We start from the raw sequence: 18716 nt of genomic DNA, 5'->3' as shown, positions 1-18716 counted from the left end.
TCTATTAGAGAAGGGGCAGTACTGGCAGTAGTCTTAGGGAATGCAGATAGTCAAGTGGTTGGAGCATCAATGGGAGAGCATTTGGAGAAAGTGACCATAACTCTAAGTATCAAGGTAGTTACGGAATGGGACAAAGATGGATCGGATATGGGGGAACACCCGTTTCAAGATCATAAGATGGTACCTAGCAAAGGAGACTGGGACCAACTACTTGTAGGCAAGTCAGCATCCGACAAGTGGGATAGTGAGAGTTCAGAGCCAACATGTTCCCATTAGGGTGAAGGGTACGGACAGCAAGTCCAAGGAACTCTGGATGTCAAGGGATACGGAGGGCTGGATAAAAAGGGTAATCATGAAGGAGGTGTTGTTGCCTATCTTTACTGATTGCAGTTAGTTGGTCAGGATGTCAAGGATCCAGTTGCTGGGGGGGGGGGAGTGGGGGGTGGTGCGCAGAGTCCTCAGTCTAGGAATTTGGAGATGGGTAGAACAGTGGCAGATGGAATTTAATCCTGATGTGCAAGGTGATGCACTCTCAAAAATGCCAATCAATTGAGTATTTCAGAGTAGTCCATAGCCTGTTTGGCTGGCAGTTGACAGGTTGACTGTGAGGTGCTGTCCAAGAGGAGTCCTTGAGAGCAGGAGCATTTATTCTCTGGTAGCAACGTTTCCAATGATGCTGGTATTTTGAAGCCAGATTGATGGAGATGATAAAGTGGTGATCAGTCCAGCAGTCATCTACCTGTCATGTCTGGGTGATGTGGACATCCTTGCCATCCTTTTGTAGGACAATAATATAATCCAATAGAAGCCAGAGCATGGTTCTGGAGAACAGGGCCAGGTGATAACAGATAACACAGATATAATGGGCATTGGTGGATGGCAGTTTTATCTGCGGCACAGTTACCTTTGGCTCCTCGAGCTAACACATCTACAATATTTCCAATAATGTTGAATGATGGTCTTCGATCTTTCTAGATATTATGGTTTTTTGGCTCACCTCTTGTGTTGGTACTCAATTCGATACATGTACAACCTTTCTGTTACAAAGTTCCTTTTACATTTACAATTTAACATCCTTAGGTTGTTCCCAACCATTTTGAATGGAAGTCCCATTTACACCTAATAATGTTACAAGACACTCCTTTTCGGAAATTCATGCTGTCCTGGGAAGTACCAGTGGCCACAGCCTGGACAGCCAGTGTGCTGAGTACATTATTTTATTTATATTTACTTGTTCGTTAATTTTTTAACTAAATTATCTCAATATTGCACCCTCTCCCCACCCTTCCAGAGACACAATTATCATTTTCCCTAATGCCCACTACTGGATTAAATCACAGGAAAAAAATCTTACCATAGTCAGCAGGTGTGTAGTTCAGGACTTCAAAATTCCAGTCCTTGTAGTCTGCATAATGCTTGTACATATCAAAAATCTCCCTTGTAAACTGCTGGCAAATATCACCTTGAAAGAACAGCAAAACCCAATGAAACAATGTTTTCTTTCTGACTTCCCTACCTTTTAGATTTCATGGATATACAAAGCCCTCAAACACTTTACACAAGAAGAAGGTGCGATAAGAACAGCCAGTTTACCACTGGAGCAGAGGTCATCATTTGCTAAGCCTACTCTGCTCACATGAGACTCTGGGCAGAAACCAGATATGAGAAAATGAGTGACCTCCTCTGACTAACCCTGAGCTGGTGAATGGTAACTGTGCACTGGAGATGCTACCATAATTGTAATACAGCAAGAATCAAATTACAAGACTACTGATCTGTAGACTTTACCATTAACCAATAATAACCATATGCACAGCCCAAAATTCATGCAGCACTCGACAGCACTTACTTCTCAATGAAAATGCTTAACTGGATGGAATTGTTTGACAGGTGGTCCTGCTCTAGAAAATGACATCTAATTGCAATTGGTTTATTATTGTCACTTGTACCGAAGTACAGTGAAAAACTTGTCTTGCATACCGTTCATACAGATCAATTCATAACACAGTGCATTGAGGTAGTACAAGGTAAAACAATACAGAATGCAGAGTGAAATGTCATAGCTACAGAGAAAGTGCAGTGCAGGTAGACAATAAGGTGCAAGGTCACAACGAGGTAGATTGTGAGGTCAAGAGTCCTCACAAAAATTATTCAAACCTGTAGTAGAGCAAACACCAGGGTAAATTTAAGATAAGACTTCGAGAAAAAGAATTAAGAGGTTGAATGTGGGTTTACATTCAAAGGGAAGACACAGAGGTTGGGCACAAATAAAGTGGTCTAGGGGCTCACTGAGGCTACAAATGTACATGAATAATGTTATAGAATGGTAAACAATGGCAGGAATAGGGTATGACCTAGAGGGGAACTGCAAATGCTGATAATCTCATGCTGCATGGTACAATTTTATGCTGGTGTGGACTTGATGGGTTAAATGGCTCCCTACAATGTTGTGATGACTCCATCTCTCTCTATAACAATTAAACAGCTTCATAATCAGATTTACTTTTTTTTAAGGAGTGAATACAATTCTCGAAAAGGTATAATGGGATTTAAAAGCTCATCCTCTGATTATTTCAGCAACACAACTACTACACAGTCGTAACTCCTGAACAAATATGTCGTGGAGTCATAGAGCCACAGAAATAGGCTGTTTGGCACATCATGTCCAATGCTAGCCATCGAGTACCAATGCACACTAATCCCATTTTACTAACACTTTTACTAAGTCTTCTATGTCTTGGCGATTAAACTGCTCTACCAGATACTTTTTAAATGTTGTGAGAGTACCAGTCTCCACCACCCGCTCAGGTAGTGTGTTCCAGATTGCAATCACTCTCTGGGTGAAAAGAAATTTCCTCAGATCCCCTATAAACCTCTTACTCCCCACCTTAAACATATACCCTCCGGTTTTAGGCATCTTCGTTATGGGGGGAAAGTTTCTCATTATCCATCCTAACTATGCCAAGGAAAACAAACCTAGCCTTTCCAGTCTCTCAACTGAAAATGCTCCATCGCAGGCAACGTGCTGGTGAATCTCCTCTGCACCCTCTCCAGTGCAATCACATCCTTCCTAGAGTGTGGTGATCAGAACTACACACAGTACTCGAGCTGTGGCCTAGCAAAAGTTTTATAAAGTTATACCATGACCTCCATTCTATCCACTCTATTCTATGCCCTTGGTAATAAAAGTCAGCATCCAGCATGCCTCCTTCAACTCATCTACCAATGCAGCTGTCTTTAGGGATCTACAGACTTGTAGAGAATGTCCCTTTATTCCTCAATACCCACTAGGGTAGTACCATTCATGGTGTATGTCCTGCCTTTATCAAACCCCCACACTTCACCCCAAAATACATCACCTTGCACTCAGCAGGATCAAATTCCATTTGTCATTGCTCCTTTCAATTTACCAGCCTGTCAATATTGTTCTGTAACCCAAGTCTATCTTTCTTTCTATCAACAACACAATCAATTTTCATGTCATCTGCAAACCTATTAATCATATCTCCTACATTCATATCCAAATTGTTAACATTGGCAGATTTATGATAGGCTGAATGGCTGTTTATCAGGTCAGCCATGGTTTTTATGGCCATTTGTAGCAGTGCAGCACTGGGTGGTATAACACATATTGGATGTACAAGACTGATATAGCAGGGACTGGATATTCATCTGAACTACATAACAGTGACAAGGATATACATAGCTGGATGGTACAGTAGGGACTGAAAACCAGACCTGAACAGCTTTGGAGAAATTGTACGTTTCTAAGCAGACACCAGAGGAGTGACAACACAGACATAGGTTGATGACATAGGAGACCAAGATTTGCAGCTAGAAGGATGAGGCAGAGAGCAGGATGTAGACAGGTGGGCAGTTCCACAAGTGCTGGTCACCCTGTGATAAAATGCTACGTGAGATTCCATTTAGATGGAACCCTGATCATTGAGTGTTTGCAGCCTGTTTATTGTAGCCACCACAAGAGATAAGCCAGTCCTGGTCTATCCAGCCCTTCACACACAAGACCTTCCAGGGGCTTGTGAACATTAGCTAGCAGGGTAAGCCCTGCACAATCTCTCTTGATATCACCTAACTGTCTCCCCGCATGAATTCTGTTAACATAACTCAGACTCAATTGTATCACAAAATTCAGCTCCTGACCAGATAAAAGCAAGTAGCTCAAGCAAAAATGGTGATTCTAGAGACACAAGAGACAGCAGATACTGGAATCTGGAGCAACAAACAATCTACTGGAGGAACTCAGCAGGTCGAGCAGCATCTGTGAAGGAAAAGGAATTGTTGACGATGCAGGGTTATGACTCAAAGAACTGTGAGGGGTTCCTTTCCATTCATAGATGTTGCTTGACCCACTGAGTTCCTCCAGCAGATTGAATATTGCTCTATATGGTGATTCTGTCTTGTGTAAATCCTCACCTCCTGTAGTTCTTCCAGCTGTCACCTCAAGAATCACATTACTTTTGTCGTGTTCATCCCTTTGTACCAGAGTCTGAAGGAGCTGAAGTTTGGAAAGAGAAGCATTAAAAATGTATGCTGAAAATATTTCTGGCATGTAGTTTGTTTGCAAATTATATAATCTTTAACTATCATACTCCTGTTCTGCTTCCACTACATTTCTTAGTTGGCCTCCAACAAAAAGACTGCACAGCAACGTGTTCACAATTAGATAACAGCAAATGTAAGAAAAAAGGCAAGAAAAGATGTCCAAATTGAATCTTACCAAAACAGTTATCTGTTATCCTTAGGTGAGAGTGGACCCAAATTAACCTCTGCCACAGGTGTTTAGGCTACCCTACCCAAGGCATTTTCCAGAATGTGTGTGGAAAAATATACATACAAATACACTATCAGCTGACCATACCGTTAATGAAGAATTTTCAAGCCAGGTGTTTACACTCACCTTTCCCTGCAACACTTCAATGCTTTTGATGAGTTGCTGACGTTCTTCAAGGACCAACAATATCAGTTCTTGGTCAGCTCTGGCTTTCACACCTGAAAAAGAAATGCTTATAAAATATATAACAAACAACTGTTGAAAAATAACACTGAAATTAGATTTGTTTTGTTGTCGAAATCAAATACTGAATTTTACCTTCATTAAGTTCCCTGAAAGCCACCCAAACCACATATCTGAGACATGAACATAACAGATGTGTGTAGAGTAACTTGGCATCCAGTGGTCAGTTTCAAACTCTGCTGAGAAATAATTCAATTCCTCTCACTTTATCTTTCTTCTTTCTGTTTATTCCTCACTGTGCAGCAAATTTTATAAAACTTAACAGCTTTTGTAGTTTTTACCCAGGAATTTTACAACACAGAAGCATTTATTGTTTACATGCCAATGAAATTTCCTCTCATCTTAATCTCACAATTAGCATATTCTGAAACACAACCATGCTACTCACCTCAACAACTTACGTAGCAGGTAACTGCATGGTCTCGTGGCACTAAGCAAAGCGATTTCTTCTGAATACTCTACCGTACTTATTAAATACTACCTCTTGTTTTAGACTCCCCCATAACTGAAAGCATTCTCTGTTCACCCAGTCAAATCCTTTCCATTATAATGAAGATTTCTATTTTCTAGAAGAGTTTGACTTTAACCTTTTGCTGCTGGGAATAATTCAGCAATGAAATGCATTTGCAGAGTCTTTAACTTAAATAAGGCCCAAGTCTTTACTGAGTAGATATCGACACAGAACGACAGTTTCAAGTGATAATAACTCAATAATTATAAGCTATACAAATACATTTACATATTTTATTGCATTATATTTAATTTTAAGAAAGCCTTGCAGGAAGTTATAGATAATCTGATTAGTTGAGCAGAAAAGTGTCAAATGGAATTTGATCCAGAGAAGTGTAACACAAGCAAATACACTATACCTGGGAGGATACAGAGAGATCTGGAGGAATAAAGGGAATACACATCCACCGATTCTTAAAGGTCGCAAGACAGATCAATAAAATGGTTAAAAAGGCATATGGGGTGCTTTATTTTTATCAGCTGAGCAGGCAGGTTATGCTAAAACAGTAGTTAGACCACAAGTTGGTTTAGAACAGGGCACGATTATGTATGGTAAATCCTGTGGGAAACTGAAATGGCAAAGATTGACTAAAGACATGCAATTTCAATGCCAAATATAAAAATGATACTATGCTTACTCTTATACATCGATTCCAACTCCAGTAAATCTTTCTCTGATGAATGCATCTCTTCCAAGAGAGGTATAAGTGGAGCCAGCTCAACATGACGAGTACTTAATAATTTTCCATCTTCATTTTGTGGCGGTATGTAATTTACTCCATTGTTAATTTCTTTGTATTTTTCTTTCAAGGACCCAATGTATTTCTTTACAACTCCTAGCTGCAGTAATTCATTAAAATGATGACAGTACCTTGTTGACTGTTGCCTGTACATAACATTAGGTCCATTTTTATTGTAATGAGACAACCAAAATCTGGATGTGGTCATAACTGGCCTCAGCTTCTGAAACTCCCTGTAGGTCCTTCTGAAGTGTCTCTGCCTCCAGATTAAGTTGGTGATGACCCAATTGCGTAAGTGTTTGATCATCTGAACAGTCTTTCAAATTCATAATAGAAGAGAATGTGATTGTCTGTAAGAGTTACAGGAGTCAACACATTAGGTGGGACTAAATATACATGACATTTATTGAAAATGCAAAGTATTTCCCACCTTAGATGGCACAGATCAGATTTATTACAATGGTACCAAGAATGAGGAGCTTATGAACCTGCTCACTTTACAACAAAGTGGTAAGGAAGAATTAATTGAATTGTTCAAAGTGAAGATGGGACTTGAAAGAGTAGATAGGGAGAAATGCACAAAGCGCTGGAGGAACTCAGCGGGTCAGGCAGCACCTATGGAGGGAAATGGACAGTCGACGATGTCCACATAAAGGGTCTCGACCTGAAACGTTGACTGTCCATTTCCCTCCATAGATGCTGCTTGACCCGCCGAGTTCCTCCAGTGCTTTGTGTGTTGCTCCAGATGCTAGCATATGCAGTCTTTTGTGTCTCTAGATAGGGAGAAACACTGTTTCCTTTGAAGCAGTGTTGGTAAACAGAGTATACAGATGTATGGCAATTGGCAAAAGAACACATGGTAATGAGGAAATTTCTTTTTGAAGAAATGAACTGTTGCAATTTGCAACAAACTCCCAAAAAGTGAAGTCGTGACTGAATCAACAGTAATTTACAAAAGAGAAAGCCCCAGAAGAGTGGCAAGTTCCAACAATTCACTACCCTGTGTATGAAGTAATTTCTTATCTCAGACTTCAGTGGCTGGCACATTACTTTGAGACGGTGACCCTGGTTCTAGACACTCCAGCCAGGAGAAACATCATCTAGAACACAATAAAGTAATAGCAGGAGACCCCTTAAGCATGCCCCACCATTCAATATGATCATGGCTGATCTGTGCTGGCCTCAACTCCTCTTCTGTGCCAGTTCCCCATAACTTTCAATGCCTTGATCTTTCCAAGATTTATTTATCTCCACCTTAAATATATCTCCATCACCCTCAGGGGTAGAAATTCACTCGTCTCTGAGAGAAGAAATTTCTACTCATCCCAGTTTTTAATGACCAGGTCTTTATTTTGTAACTATGTCCCCTTGTTCATGACTCTCCACCTGGAGAAAACATCCCAACGTCTACCGTATCAAGAACCCTTAGGAACTTATATGTTTGAACATTCATTTAAACCGCAAGGAATTCTGACCCAAACCGTCTAGCCCCCCCCCCCCCCCCGGCAAGGACAACCCTCTCTTATAGAGCAATACAGCACGGATACAGGCCCTTCGGCCCAACCAGCCTATGCCAACCACGGTGCCCACCCAGCTGATCCCAATTTCCTGCGTTCGGCCCATATCCCTCTAAGCCCAGCAAGGTCAGGCAGCGCTTGTGGAGTGAATGAGCCTCTGGTGGAGCTAGTTAGCAACGGTACATCGTGCACGAAAGACGAATCTCTCCCAATTTAACCTTGAGGCCACCACTACCTCCTTCCCCGGGTTAAGCGCTGAGCCCGCTCTCGTCAGTCCACTCACCTCCACGGACTGGTGCAATGCGCATGTGCAGTAGCGTGCCGCGCGGTGCTCTTTGGGAAAGCTCTGTCCTGGCCGAGGACTCCATCACCCTGGTGATAGGGATCCGGGGACCGATCTCGTCAGCCGGCGCCGCGCACTCTCGGGCTCTGCGCTGTTCGGCTCTCGCTTCACCAACAGAAGTGAGCGGATTTTGCGGCGGCGGCTGGTGAGGGAAAAGCCAGGCGTCGCCGTTTTACACATTGCCGCTGGTCGCCCAGCAACGGCGGCCTTTCCCGGGGAGCCCAGCGGGAGGATGCTGCGCAGGCGCAGTGCCGCCGCCTTCGGGCACGGGGGGAACTGGGCGGCGGGTCGCGTCGGCCCGGCCCTTCCCTTCCCCCCCTCGCCGGCTGCTGATACACCATCTGTTGGCTTCGTGCTGAGAGAGAGAGGGCTTAAGAGAGCAAGTAAGCCTGCCACGTTTAAACTAGCCTTGGTAAGTCTTTGGAGCTGCATTGACCCTGTCCCGAATTTGAGGGCCAAGGCTGAGATTTGAGGTGGAGCAACACACAAGAGGCTGGAGGATCTCAGCATCTGTGGAGGAAAAAGGATAGTCCACAGACCTTTCCATCCACGGACGGTGCTTGACCTGTTGACTTCCAGCATTTCGTGTGTTGCTCCAGATTCCAGCGGCTGCAGTCTCTTGTGTCTCCGTTTGAGGTGGATCAGTGTGCATCCCTTTTTCCTCATCAGGCAGTCCCTTGGGGACAAAGATGGGGAGAGATGGAGTTTCTTCTCCCTTTTTGTGGTTTCTTAGGTGGCAGAAAAGGCCAATGTGCTGGATCGCTGCCCGGGGGGACAGCTGGTGTTTAATGAGATGGGTTGGTACCATGGAAGGTGAGGTGTGAGCCTTCAGTGTGAACTAGCTAGCACGGGGCACACAGGGAGAGTGGGGTTTAGTATGGACTGCAGTGTTTAGAATGCGCTGAAACTTGCGGGGCTGGAAAAAAAAGGTGCGAGCTGCTCCGACCTGAGGTTTCACCAGCAGATGCTGGGAAAGAGAGGTGGTGTTTCGTAGACTGTTGGAGAGGTCAAGGCATCGGAAGCCCAGTTCAGGATGAATTAGTTTATCAAAACCATCAGCAATCTGGTGTACTCCAAGACAGTAGTCAAAGAGGGGATGGGGTTTGCAGCAGGGATGCAAGAACATATTTAGTTGTAAGATATCAGTTAATAATGCATGAGCTCTCTGACGGTTGATGGAACAGGTGGTGGGGCTTTGGAGTTGGGTGACATCATGTCTGCAGATGCTATCATGTCTGCAGATACTGCTATGATAAAGTAGGGAAAAGTAAGAATAAAGCTGGATGGTCCACCTGGCTTTGGCATAGGCACCAAACTCAAACATGGCAAAGCTGCTCACAGCCCAACTGACTTCGTAAGATCCCCCTTACAAACGTGTGACAACTGGTATACTTCCACTGTCGAGATGACAAGGGCAGCAGACATTTGGGAACACTACCACCTGCAGATTTCCTTCCAAGTCGCATACCATCCTGACTAATAAGATTTCACACAGTGAAATGCATCTTTTGCAGCCCGCAAGTGTCGCCACACTTCCGGCACCAACATAGCATGCCCACAACTTCCTAACCTGTACGTCTTTGGAATGTGGGAGGAAACTGGAGCAACCAGAGGAAACCCACGCAGACATGGAGAATGTACAAACTCCTTACGGACAGCGGCTGGAATATTTCACCATTCCTTCATTGGTGGGACTAAATCATCATGTATAAGATTAACGTGTTATGCACTTAAGGAAAATGTCTCAGGAAAACATGGCAGACTAGAAAGCAGAATAAACTATTTTAATAGCTTCATTCACATCTTTTACTTGCATCTACTCATTAGTACACAACCACTAGTTATTAATGTGCCTTTTTGGGCTGGCTTGAATAATTGAATGATAGGTTGCAAATTCCATAATTTGAGTTTGGCAAAAAAAAATGCTTTGTGGCTGGGAAAATAGGAGGGTGGTTGCAGGAAGAGTTATGTGGGGGGATTTATGGGGAAAGTCTGCAGTTGGAAAAACCAGGAAAGACTGCTTTTCACAAATTAGTGCTTTGGAGTTTTACTAAATCTCTGCTTGATGATAAATGAATCTTTTTACTTTTGCTTATAATAGTTAACACATACAAAATTTAACTCTGTAATGCTGACTGGTCCACTATTTTCCAGATATATCATTTAAACTGCTAATTTGAGCAGCAGGATGAAGAGTTAGCTGAAGTCAGTAAAGAGAATATGTAAACCAACTTATCACAAGACAAGGGAGCAGAAGCAGGCCATTTGGCCCATCGAGTCTGCTCCAAGGAAAAGGGAAAAAAACAAATGAGGAATGGGGGGGGGAAACAAAAAAAAACAACTTATTCTAATCCCAATTTCCGGCCTTATCCCCATATCCCTTGATACCCTGACTATTTAGATATCTATCTATCTCCTCCTTGAACGTCCCCACTGATCTGGCCTCCACTGCTGTACGTGGCAAGGAGTTCCACAAATTCACCACCCTCTGGCTAAAGAATTAACAATATAGGATTAAGAAATGATTAAAGTGATCAATCATCATGAAATAGAAGGGAAGATATGGGTGTAGAGGGAGGGGGGAATGAAGTCATAGAGCAGATGATGGAAGTTGCTAAGATGATGATTAATTGGAAATATTTATTTGAGAGCTGGGGTAAAGCATTCATGTTGCTCCTGGCTCTGAAAAATATAGACAAGCATGATCTCATTCTTCCTGTCTCTACCAGATTTCCTGAGTCTGAAAGCCTAGATATCAAATACTGAATCAAATACTCAACTCTTTTTTAACTCTTTTGTTGTGCGTTGGGACTGTGCTTATCATCACCCACTAGGTGTCATTGTATATCAACCAATGGTGTGGAGTAAGAGCTAGGCCACAGAGATGAAGATAATATTGGAATTTTTAAAACATTTTTCTTATTTACAGCGTGGTAACAGGCCCTTTCGGCCCAACGTGTCCGCGCCGCCCATTTTAAACCCCAAATTAACCTACTGGTACGTCTTTAGAATGTGGGAGGAAACCGGAGCACCCGGAGGAAACCCACGCAGACACGGGAGAACATACAACTCCTTACAGACAGCGACAGGAATCGAACCCCGATCGCACTAACCGCTATGCTACCGTGCCGCCCTTATAGTTGGCAATTAATAGTTGGGCAATCATCAGGTTATGTAGTCTGTTATCACTGTTAAGCTTGCAGTAGTTTTCAGTACTGCTTTGTTCTGGTAAGAGTTCTTTCTATGCCAAAAATACTTGGTCATCTTACCTGCATTTGTGTGAGTGACTCTGGCTTGGGTTGTACATTTAAGAGTGACTAGCTTGTATGAAGTCACAGGTAGATGTTTTCTTACTTGTGGTTGCTCAGCAGAAGCAGGGTCTTGGTGTGGGTGTTTAGTAAATTGAGATAGTATTCTCCTGTTGTCTGTCAAACAAGTTCTAACATCACATTAGGCCAATATACTGAAGTTGCCTCTAATTATTCAGCAATTTGCCCCAGAGACCAAGCCACATTGGATCTTTACCAGTTTAACTATTGCCCCTTAATATTCTGCACCTTTACAATTATGGAACACTCTCCCATCAACACTGAGGTTTTTACTGATTGGAAACTTAATTGGACTTGCTAAATTAGCCACTAAAATAGGTGAAAGGCTGGGTATTCTAGAGTCTTTCCTGACGTAGAACAGATGTACAAGACATGGGGTTGTGTGCTGGTGACATAATTGTAAAGGTCAAACTGCTCTTGATTTGGTTTTACAACTGTAATTGAATGTTGAATTAATAAGTATCTATTGCCCAATATGCACATTACCCAATAATATTGCCTTTTATTCCAAGGAATAATAGGCAATAAATAGCTTTGCAGAGACAAAAAATGACAAATAACATTTTGTTCCACTTGCCTTGAGACTGCTTTAAAAACTTCCTCCCTCATCCTCTCTTTCCTCACCCCCCCCCCCCCAACACTTTGACTTTAAAAATGCTTGAATATAGTTTGCAAAATTTCATTGTTTCCAATAGGGGAATATGTTGCTATACTGAGTCTGTGCACATTGAGAGCAGAATATTGTTTTATGGATTTGAGCATTTAGCTAATGAACATGGAAGCAGGCCTTTAGTCCAATGTCCTGAGCCAGTCCCATTTGCCTGCATTTGGCCCATATCCTTTTAAACTTTTCCCATTCATGTACCTATCCAAATATCCTTTGATTGTTGTAATTGTACTCACCTCCACCACTTTCTCTGGAAGCTCATTCCACCTACTCATTACCTTCTGTATGAAAAAGTTGCCCCTCTGGTTCCCTTTAAATCTTGCTTCTCGCACCTTAAAGCTATGCCCTCTAGTTTCTCTAGGAAAATCTGTGCACCCCAGGAAAGATTTCAGGACATCACCCACAGTTGGGAGACCCTCTTGCTTTGGAGTCAGGAGATCCTCATACTTTACAGGTACCGAATACATCCGAAGGTGAAAGAAACCTTGCAAACCACTTGCACACAGCAGGATGCTGTGGTATGATGGGTGCTGGCATCTGAGATAACCTTGGTCAGGGCACTTGGAAAAACTCACCCATGTCTTCCAGTAGCCCCTGGCATTGCCTGTGTCTTCCCGATAGAAGCAGCTGCTGCCTTTGTATAACATCTCATCCTAAAGATGGTCTGTCCGACAGCACGGCACTCCCTCAGCACCTAACCTCCCACAGTGCAGCATGTTGTCAGCACCTCTGTTCCAGAAGTTCAATTTGTATGGTATAAAATTGATTGTAACTCAATCTCAGCAAAGAAGTCAAAATGGATACACAGCTAATTCTCTGTATGAATGTAGATTTCTGCCCATAATCTACCATGCAGTACTTCCCATTTGCAAATATGAGGGAGGAAAAGAAAAAAAAACAAGGAAACTGTGCTCTTTCGAGCAACCCAGAGAATTTGTAAAGGGATGGAGAAAGAGCTGGAGAAATACAATCCAAAGTATGGGCAGTAAGGAGAGAGCTTGTTGCTATTGTAGTGAGAGACTTTGCTAATCATGAAATATGCTTCTTGATGTTCTGGCTGACTTTTTTATTTTGGTAGGTTTTATGTTGGCTGACATAAACCTGTAATATTTCTGCTAATGGAGTTGTGCTAGCAAACGGAATTAACATTGAGCCACATTAGAAAATATTGGGACAGATGATCAAACGTTTGAAAGAGGAATGTTTTCTAAAGTCTATTTAAAAATGGAAAGTCTATTTAAAAATGGAAAGTTAGTGCCTGATGTGGGTGGATCAATTAAAGTTGAGGATACTATGGGATGGAAATGGAGGAATGCAAAATCTTGCAGCTAAAGGAGAATATTGTCTAGATGTAGTTGACCTGAAGGAATTACTTATGCTTCATAATAGCACCTTGTGTTGAACTTATCAGAGATACAACTGTTAGTTCAGATATTGTGCCTTTCTAGACATCACATCCCAAAAAACATTAAAGTCAATGAAATGTCTTTTTCTACATTGCAAGAAACTACAATTTAATGTGTTTGAGCATTTCAGGTTATGGAGTTTTATGTAATGGAATTAGAGCAGATGCACATTTCTTATTAATGTGATTATTAGAAGCAAGTGGTTACAATGGTTATAACCTAAGCACAGTCAGGTCTCAAAGGCAGCATCTTAATAATGACCAGGCAACTAAGTAACCCATGTCAGCTGATGGGCAAACATTGCCCAAGGCAATGGGGGGGGGGGTGGATTTCTCTCTCCCATTAAAATAGTTACATGGAATCTTTACAGTCCACCTGAGTGGGCAAATGGAGCTCAAGTTTAATGCACCTTCTGCAAGATAAGATCTCTGTTTAGCCTGTCTTCTTCTATGGAAAGCTCATAAAATTCTTGTTATTGTGATGTCAGTGTAAATGGCAGAAGGAGCACATTGCCTATTGAACTACTCACCTGCCTGCCCCATCAAGTGCCTCTTGCTGTACCTGTGAAGTCTCATATTGGCATCGTCAGCCACCTCAGAATCCACAGAACTGGTTTGAAGCAAGTCCTCCTCTGCCCCAAGGGACTGCATAAGAGACTTGTCTCACAAGTTTAATTTTAATAAACGTTATTGTCAACCAGCAGTTACTCTTCTAAGATCAAAACTTTGATGCACTACGAAGGTGTCACGCCTAAAGCATCTCAAGACAATACTTGCAGTGATTTGTGACTTTTTCCAAGGATTACTAGTTACCTTTTTTCCAATCGATTGTGGCGCTAAAGTATGTAGATAATGTTTTTTTTAAATGCATAAGATGTTTACATTGCCTCCAGTGGAACGGTTGGTTTGGTGTTGCTCATCACAGGGCCCGGGGATGAAAAAACATCCACTGTAATCTCTGTGACGTAAAACTCCATAATCTGAAATACTGCTTATAGCCACACCTTTCTCAGACTGCCAAGCAATTAAGCACTTTTAGATGATCCATTCTGGACTATAAGCAAGGAAACGGCAATAAAGTAGATCTTCTGATTTCCATGAAATAAAAAGTTATTAGCAAATCTACAGAGCACTTTTCATGGCCTTAGAACATCTTAACACATCACAAACGGTGAGGCTGTGTAAAACAGTGAAAACCTATTAATGCAGGTTATTGTCAAATTTATTAATTGTTTAAAAAAAACATAATCTCCAGGTTTGCTGAATCTTGGTGGCCAGTGGTGATATTCACTTGCCTGGAGGAGGCAGGACTGACACCAAATAAAATACCAGAAAAAGAATGCAGTATAATTACTGGAGGGAAATTACGAAGAACTTATCTGTAATGGTCTTGAGTCAAGCTTCAACTGTTTGGTAAGCCAGTGACTTTATAATTGAGCAATTTGCCTTTCACTAGTTTTGTTTAGAATGTATTGTTATGAAAGGGGGGGGGAAGAAAGCTTATAAATCCTCAAGTACAATTGACTCCTTATTCCTTGTTAATCGAGCAATGGGTGGTTAGCTTTGGGTGCCCTCAGACTAATCTTTGCACTTTAACTCCAGTGGCCATCTCTGAAAGGGCAAGCTGAGAAGAACTTACTGTGATGGCATTACAAGGAAAGATTTTGGTGCCAAGTGGAAGTTTTTCAGTTGCATAACCATCTTCATCGTGGCATACACCAGACCTGCAATATCATGCTTTTTCAGCTATTTACAAATCAAATTTTACTCTCATAAAACATTCCATATTCCCACCTCTGTAGATTTCCTCATGTTTAGTCAGTGTCATATTGTGTCATGTTTAGTGATATGCACTGCCTGAAAATGTGGCAGAATTGGATTTGTTTGGAATTTTCATTGGGAAATGGTATTTGCAGGGCTGGTGGAATGGGACTAATCAGATAACTCTTCCAAAGGTTGGGTATAGGCATGATGAGTGACATATGGTCTTCATTACATGGCACTGATGGAGAAGTCCATACTGCTACAGTTCAAGATTACTGCTTTATTTTTCCTCACTGTAATTCAGTGGTGTTGGAGGCACACCATGCAACCTCTATTGCATAGCATGTGGATACTGGAACAGGGATACGGCTCCATGCTGACTAGCAATGATTGTATGTTTAACCTGATTGGGTGATCCTTCTGCCAAGATGATCTAGTTCATGGGAATGATATTTTATTATTAATGTATGCAGAAAAATCTTTGTCACTCTTATACCAAATAATCTATTTCCTAAAGCCCTGTACTAATGTTAGTAAATAGAAGTCCAAGGATTTTAATGTGTTTCTTGTAGTGGGGGCTGAGGCAAAATATGTTATTTATCCAAAACAATGTCTTTCCAGCATGGGTAAGTTGGAAGGAATGAACATGGCTCATTCACTTTTAATCAGCATTGTTGTTTTAACATCTTGGTACAATAGGCGTTTCGGTGCTGCTATCCTCCAACCTCACCTGGGTATAAATCCTCTAAACCCCATTGGCAGCTTTTGTATTACTTCGGTATGTTTTGAGACTTGCAAAATTGAGTCAAGAATAACTTGGAGGATGCAGCACAAAAAAATCATTTGGCCTTGCTGGTCTATACAGGCTATCATGTTCCATATAACCCTCCTCCCAGCCTATTTTACCTTGCCATATGAAGCCATTTCCTTCTCTCCTATTCATTAAAAGGCAAATAGTGTAGGTGCATTTACGAGAGTGAATACTGCATTCTTACCACTTTCTAAAGAAGCTGCTCCTGAATTCTCTACTAGACAATCTTCTATTTTAGGTCTTCTCCAGAAAGTGGAAGTAACTTCTTTGTGTTTATTCAACTTCATAAACTTAAGGATTGCTTCTTTCAGCCTACGTATAGTGCAGTCTGCTCAACATTTTTAGGTATAATCTCCCAATTCTGACTATACCTCACTGCCTCGGTAAAGCAGCCAACACAATCAAAGACCTTGCCCAGCCTGGACAGCTCTTCCTCCTCCCACCCCTTCCATTGGGCAGAAGATATAAAAGTCTGAAAGCACATACCAACAAGTTCAAGGACAGCTTCTATCCTGCTGTTATAAGGCTATTGAATGGTCCCCTACTAAGATGGATTCTTGACCTCTCAATCTACCTTGTCATGGCTTTGCACCTTATTGTCTGCCTGCACTGCACTTTCTCTGTAACTGTAATACTTTATTCTGCATTTTGTTATTGTTTTCCCTTGTACTACCTCAATGCACAGATGTGATGAAATGATCTGTATGGATGGCATGCAAAACAAAGTTTTTCACTGTACCTCGATACATGTGATGATAATAAACCAATTTACCAATTTTGGTGTCATCCTTGTAAATTTGACCACAATTACACTAAATTAAACTAGGTAAAATGTTTATTTTATGCCATGAAAGACGCACAACTTAATGCCTAGTTCATTCCCAAAAACAGTGTGACTTGCTGTTGTATTGACAATAATTAGCACAGGAATTGACCCAATGCTGCCTTCTCCAGGCAAAGGACTAATTGTGGTGTTCTCATTTCTATATTTTAATGCTTAATTTGTTAAGAAAGATTGAAAATTGTTGAATTCTTATGGATTTTAAGGTTTTTTTGCTGTATTTTTCTACAAAATTGTGTGGCGATTCAGAAGAGCTAATGGTCTGTTTTGTACCATTGGTTGGTTTTGGATGCTTCAAGACTTCCAGTAATTTCACAGATCTTGGAAAAGCTCATGATCTTTCATGAAATGGTAGTTGTGCCTTATCGGTAGAAAATCATTTTGGAGTTAATGACTAATTTTCTTCTGTGCTTTGATATTTAATTGAAGTATTCAGCAAATACTCTTTGCCAATAGCAAATAGAAATATGAACAAATTCTGATTCTTTAATTACATTTTCAGAACCTGCAAAATCTGTGAAACTTTAGTCATTTTTCTCTATTTGGTCTTTGAAGCTATCTTTTTACAATTGGCTATATTGAACTGCTTTGTTTTGATATAGTTCCTTAAAAGCAGGCTTGTTTTTAACAAAGAAACCCATTTTCTGACTTTGTCATGCTAGAGATGCACAGCGAGGGATTGAATTAGCTTCTGTGCACAAGTAATGACAGAGAAAGAACATTATAAATTAGGTGATTTGACAGATCTTATTCTGGCACATTAACTGGGCACAAACTACACGGGTAGTTTCAGGGACTGCAAATGTGCTTCTGCTTAAGTGTGTATTTTGTAGTTTTACTTTCCTGTATCTTTCAATGTACCTGAACCACCTTGCATTTTGAAGCAATTTCCATTTATTTATTGAACTGATTTTTAAAACAAAATGCAACTGGCACCAGATAAAGTGAGCACTCACTGCAAGGGCCCCAGATCTGAGGCCCCAATTTGAGAACATTGGAAAGTTGGATGCTAAATGAGGGAATATTTTTAAAACTGATCTGAACAAAGCCAGCATTTATTGCCTCTTCATCCCATCCTTGTAGATGACACAGGTTTAAGCTGTTCAATTTGACATCAACTTCAGACCAGTGGAGAAGGGACAGATTATTAGAAGAACCACATGAGGCACATCTGAGAAAGTGCAAGGTACATACACATTGGATGGAGGGCTATGCATGGAGATGGTATCCTGGATAAAGTTACAAATTATCTAGTGAAGTGTCTTAACTCCTGTCTAAGATGCAGCGATGTATTTTGCTTGTCTTGAATCGTTTTTGCAGTAATATATCCAATTGAAATGATCCAGTGTTGACCATATAAGGTAATTGGTCAAAGAAAACAATGACTGAGCTTAAGGTGGCAGTTCTGATTTATTTTTTCCACTATTTAGGACGCTGAAACAGGCTAAACTTCCTAGAGGAACCCATATCCTTCAGTGATGAAACAATCTGTGCAGTTGGCTACCTGTTATGAAGAGCCAACATTCTAAATTACATTGAGCACAGAGTCTCTATTCCTACTCAAACTAGACCATGAACTAATCTTTATGTTGCTGAGGGTGAGGAAAGAAGAGAAAATATCTGTGAAAGGGAGATACAAACAACAAAAAAATCTATTCTCGGAACTCTTTTGGTCAGGCAGTTGCCTGATGTAAATGGCATTAGATAGATAAGAGTAAGAACTTGCAAGAATAAAGCTGTTCTTTGACCTCTGA

At 41.3% G+C, this 18716-nt stretch overlaps 2 protein-coding genes across 9 annotated transcripts in view; one reads left to right on the top strand and one right to left on the bottom strand.

The window, feature by feature from the left end:
• LOC127569242 (peptide chain release factor 1, mitochondrial-like) overlaps window positions 1-8136 on the bottom strand; it is a 43530-nt gene extending 35394 nt beyond the window's left edge. The window contains exons 1-5 of one of the 2 annotated variants that reach the window (XM_052013684.1): window positions 8086-8136; window positions 6184-6635; window positions 4919-5010; window positions 4435-4516; window positions 1355-1462 (exon numbers count right to left, since the gene is read on the bottom strand). In XM_052013684.1, coding sequence (XP_051869644.1) covers window positions 1355-1462; window positions 4435-4516; window positions 4919-5010; window positions 6184-6592 — 691 coding nt within the window. In that variant the 5' untranslated portion in view covers window positions 6593-6635; window positions 8086-8136. The other variant, XM_052013683.1, reaches the window with a different exon arrangement.
• A 274-nt stretch (window positions 8137-8410) lies between these two features.
• Window positions 8411-18716, top strand: part of gdf3 (growth differentiation factor 3) — a 29098-nt gene continuing 18792 nt past the window's right edge. For 6 of the 7 annotated variants that reach the window (XM_052014385.1, XM_052014383.1, XM_052014386.1 and 3 more), the window contains exon 1: window positions 8411-8557. The gene's annotated coding sequence lies outside the window, so the exon portion shown is untranslated. The remainder of the gene's footprint in view (window positions 8558-18716) is intronic. The other variant, XM_052014381.1, reaches the window with a different exon arrangement.

Source organism: Pristis pectinata, chromosome 4, assembly GCF_009764475.1.
Source record: "Pristis pectinata isolate sPriPec2 chromosome 4, sPriPec2.1.pri, whole genome shotgun sequence".
NCBI lineage: Eukaryota > Metazoa > Chordata > Chondrichthyes > Rhinopristiformes > Pristidae > Pristis > Pristis pectinata.
This window is presented reverse-complemented; position numbering and strand designations above follow the sequence as displayed.